The 10,000-nt window shown below is 42.0% G+C and overlaps 1 protein-coding gene across 1 annotated transcript in view; it reads left to right on the top strand.

The window, feature by feature from the left end:
• The window catches only part of LOC138024358 (uncharacterized), a 26,841-nt gene that overhangs the window by 15,718 nt on the left and 1,123 nt on the right, over positions 1–10,000 (top strand). Inside the window, exons 5-12 of the mRNA XM_068871528.1 lie at positions 1–244; positions 2,899–3,302; positions 4,458–4,558; positions 6,755–6,920; positions 7,757–7,826; positions 8,052–8,320; positions 9,290–9,440; positions 9,956–10,000. The exon at positions 1–244 is cut by the window's left edge and continues 56 nt beyond it; the exon at positions 9,956–10,000 is cut by the window's right edge and continues 1,123 nt beyond it. Coding sequence (XP_068727629.1) covers positions 1–244; positions 2,899–3,302; positions 4,458–4,558; positions 6,755–6,920; positions 7,757–7,826; positions 8,052–8,320; positions 9,290–9,440; positions 9,956–10,000 — 1,450 coding nt within the window. The remainder of the gene's footprint in view (positions 245–2,898; positions 3,303–4,457; positions 4,559–6,754; positions 6,921–7,756; positions 7,827–8,051; positions 8,321–9,289; positions 9,441–9,955) is intronic.

Genomic DNA, 10,000 nt, shown 5'->3' with positions numbered 1-10,000 from the left:
AAAGTAACATGGACGATTCCTGCCGAATCACAAGGCACTATCAGTGGATTCCACCTGCATATAAAGGAAAAAGAAAGTTTGTCCCAAGAATCAGAAGTCCTGTTTAAAGATACTATAGCGATAACAAATGCTTCACAAACCTCCATAGTCATCAGAAACCTTTCCATATTCACAAAGTACGAGATACGAATGGCAGCGTACAATACTAAGGTCATTGGAAATTACAGTTCTCCCATTTTTGCTGGTAAGGCGAATTTACTTCCGCAAACCAAAGATAATCAAGAACCACCCATTTGACGAGGTTTTAAAGCACTGCGATTTGCTTGTGTAGTATTTATTATTTCAAATGCCCTGATGTTTCACGTATCGTCATCACAGTCATATCCATGCACAAAAGCAATAGATCTCTCATTAGCTTCTTTTGTTCGCCCACGCGAGCAATTACTATCATGCTCATTATCTCTGTCTCTAGAGATTAGATGCAGATCTTTCAAAAATTAATTAAACAGATGCACACACCTTTGACCGCCTGTACGCTAAAGCCTTAAAAAGAAGCCGTTCGTTTGCGGACAAAAAGAGAGCCACATTAGAGAAATTTATCCAGATCTGCGTGGACCAAAAGGAGCTTTAAGGCCTGGCCAAACGCTCGCAACATTTCAACGCAACATCTTGCAACATCGTTGGGCTCAAAATGTTGCATACGTTTGGCCACCCTGTTACGATATGTTGCAAAATGTTGCATGATGTTGGATCAAATTTGAAAACGGTCAAATTTTTCGTGCAACATTTTGGATGTTGCATGATGTTGTACTCGTTTGGCCACGTTCACGCAATATTGTTGCGCTAAGGCATGCGCGTTAGGTCCACTTCTTGCGCGCCAGGGGCCTGGGGCACATGAACATTGACGTGTTGCGCTGAAAATGATGAAAATGTTGCGTGCGTTTGGCCAACCCGTTCAACACCTGTCGCAACATCACACAACAATGTTGCAAGGTGTTGTGGTGAAATGTTGCGAGCGTTTGGCCAGGCCTTTAGCCATGGAAATGTAAACGGGACCGTTTTTAAACTTAAGTACTTTGTGGATGGGACAAATCTCGTTTTTTTCAAAGTAGATAAATCTGTCGGGGAGGAACTTTGTTTTGGTGGGAGATACAGTTCTTCTAATTCTCCTTAAACACCAACGGGGGACAGTAGAGAGAGCTATCTTATCGTATCGTATCGTATCGTATCGTATCATATCGTAGAGAGTGCTAGATCGTATTGAATTGTATCGAAGACACAACTAATATCGATTCTTTCTTTTTGATCAAAACTGCCGACTAACGATGGTCAAGTGAAGTCACTATTCGGCGTTGGGAGGGTTTTCTCTTGGTACTTCAGAATTTCTTCTTCCTCACTGAAGAATCCAAATTTCAGTTCACTTGAATTGTCCGGTGCCATGTATAAATTATTCTGACTTGTGTATAAATGATAAACGTAAACACTCTAATTTTGAGCCGGAGCCTCACAAAATTAAAGTACGTTTCCGGCCTTTTTTTTTGGGGGGGGGGGGGGCAAATTTCGTTTGTTTTCGTTAGAAAGTGAAAGAAGAAGCATTTATCTGCATAACGCATTTCTGTTCTGGAGGTAACATGATTGTTAAAAATGGCGGTCTAAAATGTGATTGGTTCGAATATCCGGCGAATAGTGCTTTGGGCTCGATACACCCCTGCGGTGTACTCGGTGAAACAATACTAAAGCATGAGAATAGCCGGGACGTTTTCAACCGACCTCTACAGACACCAATCACAACAAAGAAATGTACGACTTCTGGTGGACGAACAAAAGGAGGTAATGAGAGATCTTTTGTTTTCGACCACCAACATGGCGGCGATAACGTTAGGTGAAAACCACCTATAAGAGCAACCTCGTTTCCAGGGTTCCTGGGAACGAGGTTGCTATGAGAGGTAAAAGAGCTAATCCGTCTCTGCCCCATGATAACTATTTGAGTTTTTATTTGTTTTTACCCACAACCGCATGGTCCAATTTCAGAGCAACTGACCAAAAGAGTCAAATGAGAGAAGAGATCCTCGAATTTAGCTGGACAATTTAAGCAATTGTCGCTTAGATGTTGTTGGTCAAATCCGTCATCACGTTGAATCAGTTTTTACCTGGTTAAATTGGCGATCCTAAATTTAGCCAGGTTGAAAAAAAAAGTGTCTGAGAACACATATACCTTCCATCTTAAAAGTTTCTGTATTCACACACTCATCCATTCCGTCTCAACTTTTCAATACAGTAAATTCACACACTTATCCATTCAGTCTCAACTTTACCCCCACCCCCCAAAAAGGAATGTCTGAAAACACATATACCTTCCATATTAACAGTTTCTGTATTCACACACACTTATCCATTCAGTCTCAACGTTACCCGCATACCCCTCCCTCCCAACAAAAAGTGTCTGAGAACACATATACCTTCCATCTTAAAAGTTTCTGTATTCACACACTCATCCATTCCGTCTCAACTTTTCAATACAGTAAATTCACACACTTATCCATTCAGTCTCAACTTTACCCCCACCCCCCAAAAAGGAATGTCTGAAAACACATATACCTTCCATATTAACAGTTTCTGTATTCACACACACTTATCCATTCAGTCTCAACTTTACCCCTCCCCCCTCCCAAAAAAAATGTCTGAAAACACATATACCTTCCATATTAACAGTTTCTGTATTCACACACACTTATCCATTCAGTCTCAACTTTACGTTGTATGACACAGAACTGATAATTGAGGACTTCGTTCTCTAATACCTCGTATTCTGTTGCTTAAAGCTAAGGACAGAAAAAAGTACTGTTCTCTTGCCTTGGTGGTTTCACTCGAACGGGTCAATTTTTTTTTTCTCCTCAGAAACATGCCGTTGTCCCAAATATTTGCCAACAGCGACAAAGCCGTCGTCACTGGAAAAAGGCGGAAAAGGGGGCATCACTGACGTCATAGCTCAAACTGTCAAGAAAACCTGTGGCTTCTGCGAGGAACACGGACGGACAGAACTTGTTCCCTCCAACACTAATGATACCTGGGAATTACCCGTTCAGTTCCCGGTCACCTTAACAAGCCTGCCAGGCAGTTCTTTCAGCGTTTTTGTGCCCGTACTAGACGTGCCAGGCGTAGCTGTGTTAAGGCGTCAAGGAGACAAGGCGGCTCAGAGATACTATGAAAAGGTTATGACAGGCTCTGTGATGGATGCCTGGCCAGTCGTCACTTTAACTGTGCTGATGGTGTACACAATGGGAGTTATGGTCTGGTTTTTGGTGAGTCAGCCCATAAGATTTACGCCGACTTTGATATAAGGGTAACGAAGTGTCCCCTTGTTCCAATCCCCACATTCAACATCACTCGAGGCTAGGAGTATGGTCAATTGACGTCACAGTGTCCCTTAAGTTAAGATAATCAGATGCATTTACCCTCAGTATTCGCATCAGCGTTATTTTTAGGCTACCCTATTTTATTTGGCCCTTTTGTCTTCTTTGTGAGTGGTAAAAATAAACGTAAAAGAAATGTAAAACTGTAGTCTAACAGCACAATTAAGCCAAAGACTTAGGGACGTTTTTTTGACATTAACAACGTACTAGTTTTCTCATTGCATGATACAAAAAAAAAAATTCTACAATGAAGTACAACTCAGGCTTGAAGTCGAAATTAGTATATCGTGATCACCCAACTTTAAGAACACTTTTTCAGGAGCAAAGCGCAAAAAACAAAAGAACGATGCCAACTCCGCGCTAAAAAAACAAAGATATATCACCGTGGGGGATATGTCCAGGGTTTTTTTGGCCCCTAAAAGAGACCACATTAGTTAAAACATATTAACTATATATTTTTTATATTTGCTCGCGTGGAACCCTGAACCCGCCTTCCCGCTTTCGCTCACTTTGGCGGTCGTGGTTTGGAATTCAGCGACGAACAACAATCGCGTTCATAAAATCACTGAGGATATAGAGCGGTTTTCAAATGAGTGTCGTAAAACCAAAACCAAAGTAATTACTTTGGCCAATCAAAGATGACGGAGAAAATCCAGTAAACCAATCAAAACTCGAAGCAATTACACGGTAGCCGACACAAAGCGCGGGAAAATGTGCACGCGCGAGCCATGATTGGTTTTGGTTTCACTTCTGATTGGTTGAAAAATTGGCGCGAGAACTTTGAACCAATTACTGAGTGAAGTAAATGCAAAACCAAAGCAATTCGCTAATTACTTTCGACACTCAATTGAAAATCAGTCTAATTCTGTCTTTGTAATCACAATTGCAAAAGTTTCGACTTTCAAGGTTACAAGTGCAAGGACTCAACCGCTTAATGATCAAAACACGCACTGCTCGCGTAGGGTTGGGCTTACGCTGTCTAAGCCTACGAAAGCAGAAGAGTGCCATTATCTTTACATTGAAATTATGTACCTCTTTTCGTAGGATGCGAAACAAAACCCCAAACCAGATGAGCTGTCTTGGTCTTTCGTTAAGGGAGCCTACGAGGGATCCTGGTGGGCTTTTATTACCATGGCGACAGTGGGGTTAGTATGTTGAATACTTGGCAAATCCATTTACGATGATTCAGTCAAATTCGGCTGTAACAAGTGCATATATAAAATTAGCTTGTAAAATTTAGGAACAATTAATGATGTTCAAAATCGACAGAAACGCAGTATTCAGCTTAAACGTAACACGTATCATTAGAAACCATACTGCAAGCGCTAGAGATAGCTCTGGCTTCTAACATGGCGTCTAATGAAGATTGTTTCGTGACAACACCACCCGCCTTTCTGCAAGCGTTCTGGTATACCCACGAAGATGCCAAATCCCAATTAGCATTTCTGCATCGACATTACAAAATCACGACTGCCAACAGTGCAGCGCTCTACCAGTTGAGCCTGTAGCATGCCAGCAAGGAGTTGGTCATTTTCTGAAATCACGATAAACCCGCAGAAGATGGATATATGTGAGGTATACTGAAATATGAAAGTCGTAGAACTGCAGAGCGAATGTTAAGACTTGAAATGACCAGCTCGCAGACGGCTCAATGGTTAAATTGAGCTAGAGCACTGCGCCTATTTCGAAGAGGTCGCTGGATCAAATCCCGTTCACGTCTAACTTTACTAGCCTTTTATTATATAGACAGGAACGTTTTACTGGAAAATACACCACTCATAAAATTCATACGAAACTACATCTGGGATCCGATTGGCGTATTTTCCACATTCTCACGAGTAAGGATATTGATGACGCCATTTCCCGCCTTTTCATGGTTGTTTATGCAAACAGTCGGTGACAAATGGCGAGCGATCGATAGATTCGCGAACTTCTCTGAATCTGTCGTAAAATCATTCCCTGAGAAACCAAAAAATGCTCCTAACGAAGATTAAAACTTAATAAAACTTAAAATGATTCAAGGAGTTCCTTGCAAGTGAAGAAGAAATGCGAAAATTGAAGAAATTCCTGCCGCCGGGCTGCAAGAATTTGCGGTAAAGTTTGTGCTCGGTGTTAGAAAGAAAAATGGTGAGTAAAACCGTAGTTAGACACTCCTGTCTATATAATAAAAAGAAAATTACACGTTAGCTCGAAGATATGAATTTTATGTTCTCGCGGCAAGAACAGTATCTCACGAGTGAGCGCAGCGAACGAGTCAGTGAGATGCTTTTCTTGACACTCGAACATAAAATTCATATCTTCTCATCACCGTGTAATATCCTCTTTTTATTATATAAAAAACAATGAAATACCAAGTGAGCTTTCGCGCGAAAACGTGATATCTTCACACGTGAAGAGATCACTGTTGCTATGGTCACATATAAAAATCGCGCCTTTCGATGCCTTCCGTGAAATGATTTAGTATTTCATTGGTGTTTATATAATAAATAGAATATTACATGGCTGCTTGGAGATACGAAATGTCTCTTCTCGTGTTATAAAATATTTCACTCGTTCGCTGCGCTCACTGGCGCCATGTAATATCCTCCATTTATTTTGCTGCTGCCAGAGAAGGGTTCATAACTGTAATAATGATGATGATGATGATCTTTATTTATTTAAGTGTCAATTATATTTAGCGCTTAGGCACTATTTGAGGACTATACAGAACTCAATTCAACACATATCAAATCACAGGTTGGGTTTTGAAAAGTGGGGAAAACCCGAGTACCCGGAGAAATACCTCTCGAAGCAGAGCGGAGAATCAACAAATTCAAGCCACCTATGACGCCGAGTCTGGGAATCCAACCAAGGCCACATTGGTGGGAGGCGAGTGCTCTCACCACCACGCCATCCCTGCACCCCAAGAGAGGATAAAACCGGAGCAAAACCTCTCGGTGCAGAGTAGAGAACCACCAAATTCAATCCACATATGACGCCGAGTCTGGGAATCGAACCAAGGCCACATTGGTGGGAGGCGAGTGCTCTCAGCACCACGCCATCCCTGCACCCCAAGAGAGGATAAAACCGGAGCAAAACCTCTCGGTGCAGAGTAGAGAACCACCAAATTCAATCCACATATGACGCCGAGTCTAGGAATCGAACCCAGGCCACATTGGTGGGAGGCGAGTGCTCTCACCACTACACCATCCCTGTTCCCTTGGAGCTGGTCATTTTGAATTCAAGACTTGACATTCTCTCTGCACTTTGAATGAATAACTTTCATATAATCTCAACTTCAGGGATGATTTAGGAATCTACATTTCTAATATCATTTGTTACTTTGGCAATCGCTATTGTAGTTATGGTGATCGTTGTGTCAAGTCTAACCGCGCCAGAATCTTGGCTTTAGTGTGGATGATTGGAAGCCTGGTGCTTCTTCCGTTTCTGTTTGGTGCCATAACAACGATATTAACTGTCACAGTCATGGAGACAAGAATAACACTCCCAAGAAGTGAGGGGAATAAGGTCTGTACACTGCACATTGAAATTTATATGACATTCGAAAGCCAAGCACCGATTTTACGTCTTACGACCTGAGCGAGTGGGTGTTTCGAGAGTAAGCCATTCGTCTGAGGCCCTTCGCTCTGATAAAAGACTAACGCTTTGACGCTTTCGTTACCAGAGCGAAGAGCTTGACTTCCGACGAATGGCTAACGCTCGGAACGGAATTTAATCTCGCAAATGTTTCTTACAATGGTTAGTTTACCTTTATCAACCCAATTGAACAAACTAAATTTTCAATTTTCTTCACAACCCACCGACGCAGCACCACAGTCTCTTTGGAAAGTAGCCCTTTATTTGACTGACTGACTGATTGACTGACACTAACTGGCTGACTGACTGACTGACTGACCGACTGACTGACATTGACTGACACTGACTGACACTGACTGACTGATTGGCTGACTGACTGGCATTGACTGACACTGACTGAAACTGACTGACTGACTGACTGACTGACTGACTGACTGACTGACTGACTGATTGACCTACCGACCGACTGCCTGACTGATTCGACGATCGATCGACCCATTCATCCATCCATTGAGTACGTCTGTCAGTCAGGATGTGACTCAATCAATCAGTTAGTATGTCAGTAAACAGTGAGTTAAACAAATAGTCTGGCCGTTTGTCCATCATTCACCCAAGGTGTCCATCTTACTTTCTATGTGTCTGTCTGTACGTCATTCAGTACGTCTGTCCTTCTATCAATCACCTCTCCAGCTGCAATTAATTACTGTGCGAAAGAAAAGAATATGAATTGATGAAGTTAAATTTGATTGTAATTTCCATATTGACAGGCAGCTGCAATAACCAACTCAGCAGAGGCCAAACTGGCTATGGGACGATTAAGTAGCAAGCTAAAGCTAAGTAAGAGGGTGACATTCATTCTTGTTTCACATGCATGGATAGCGTAACCGTACAGATTCCAATAGAGCTGTAATTGAACGTTTCAATCCTCAGCCCGAGGCCAAAGCTTTCGAACTGAAGTGGATAACATGAGCGAGGTTCGATAAACTGCATTAACCATAAACGAAGTTAATAGTGCGAGCCTTTCATATATACAGTTGACTTTGTACAATGGTTTACTTTCAGCCACAACATATTCATCCATAGAAGCTCTAGCCCAGTCCCTCAAGGAAGGCGAGGTGGACTACATACTTGTTGATGGGTACATTCCCAAGAAGCGGAACGACTTGTTCAACGGATCTTGGTTTGAGGTTGTGGCGTTGCTTCGGTGCGAATTGTACCACGGTGCTGTTTTACAAGGAGAAGCTCTCAAACTAGCTCCAGCGCTCAAAGAGATGATAGATTACGACAATGTTCAGACGAAATTTCTTCAAGACGACGAACCAGCGGAAGAGGTTAGTACTTAACATATAAATGGATCATATATGATCCATTTCATATATCATTTCATCGTTGATTCATTCCTTGCGGGAAAACTGGAACACACAAATGACCAGCTCCCAACGTCAGTGGCTTCATAGCTCAGTTGGTTAGAGCGTCGCACTGGTATCAGGGGGTCAGGGGTTCAAACCCCGTTGAAGTCCTGAATTTTCAGGCTTCTTTACGCAATGGCAAAAATTGCGTTCATAACTGCGAGGATCATAGCCTCACTTGACTCTACATATTGTGATTGACGAAGTTCGAGTACATAAGTTTCGCAGATATCTCCTACCATAGTGTTGCTCTCGTCGCGTCTCTTTTTGGCGAGTTTTGGTTCGTTAGACAGGGATCTATCTAACCTGCGAACAGGCGTTCTTTTCTAAAGAAACGGCGCAAAAAGTACAATTTTATCCTTATCAAAATTCAATTTTTGAAACGAGTCTTTGTGGTGTAAATATGGTATAGGACCCAAAAGGCAAGAAAAATTGATTTCATTTTAAACCGTACGTCACAAAAGTATAACACTGGAGACTAATACTGGCTAAAAAGCGCTATCCAAAGTTAACCTTTGTTATTAAATTTTTCACAATGATTAAGTCAGGATGGCTTCGTAGTCATCAACCAGGTGTCCCACCTCTGAGACCCAGGTTCAACCCTGAGGTCGCACGTGGGGTGAGTTTCGGTCGACCTCAACCTGACTGCGAGGGTTTTTCTCCGGGTACTCCGGTTTTCCTTCCTCCTCAAAAGCGACTCGCAGTCAATTACATCTGGCTGGGTCTGCGGTGCTCCGAGTTCACACATGGATCGTATGGCGGCAGCCATGGGCGCCTTCACATGCATTCGGTCCGATCCTGTTCAGCCGGTTGATCTTGAAAAGCCCTTGTAGGAGCGGTTAACTAAGCACATTTACATTTGTTTGAGCTTGTTTTGTCTTTTATTTGCAGGTGCAGAGAAAAAGGGAGTCTTTATTTTTCGATCCTTCAAGCCCTGTCTTTCAGTTTTCCCTGTATGTAAGCTCAGGTATCTTGGGCTTTTTCATTATCTGCGGTGGCCTGTATCAAGTAATCTACATCCATCGGACAAAAAAATCGAAGAGTGAGTTTCACATATATGGGAGCCATTTGCAATCACATAATGGTCAATTTCTCAGTTTTTTCAACAAACTCAAATGTTCTATGAACTCAGTAAACAATGCTTTCTGTTTTTTCCTTTCCTCCACAAACACATCTTTCAACGTGTCGTCTCTGCTAAGACCAGAACTTGTATTTTGCAAGTCAAGGCTACCATGTCGTTTTGTTGATTTGTACGTAGGAAGAATTACCGGAGATCTATAATCAGTTAAAGAAGGCATCTGACCATAATTAAGTCGTTTTAACTCGCAACCGGCACACGTTGGAAAACAATATTTGTCCCTTTTTAATTTCCAGTTCGAATCCTTAATGTTGGAATGCTCATCTTACTATTTTCCTCCCATACACGGCGCCACAAGCTCGAAACGGTCATTACCACCACTGTGTATATAAAGCTAGTTACTCGTTGATCAATTATCTTTCAACAGCTTGCTTTGTCAAAATGTACTTACTATATAGAATTTCTGTTTTTATATGCAGGTGACCTCAAGATAGCCATGGAGAAATACTACATGTATGAAGAAC

This window comes from Montipora capricornis, chromosome 11 (assembly GCF_036669925.1).
Source record: "Montipora capricornis isolate CH-2021 chromosome 11, ASM3666992v2, whole genome shotgun sequence".
Lineage (NCBI taxonomy): Eukaryota > Metazoa > Cnidaria > Anthozoa > Scleractinia > Acroporidae > Montipora > Montipora capricornis.
The sequence above is the reverse complement of the archived record's forward strand: the minus strand, read 5'-3'. Positions and strand labels throughout refer to the sequence as shown.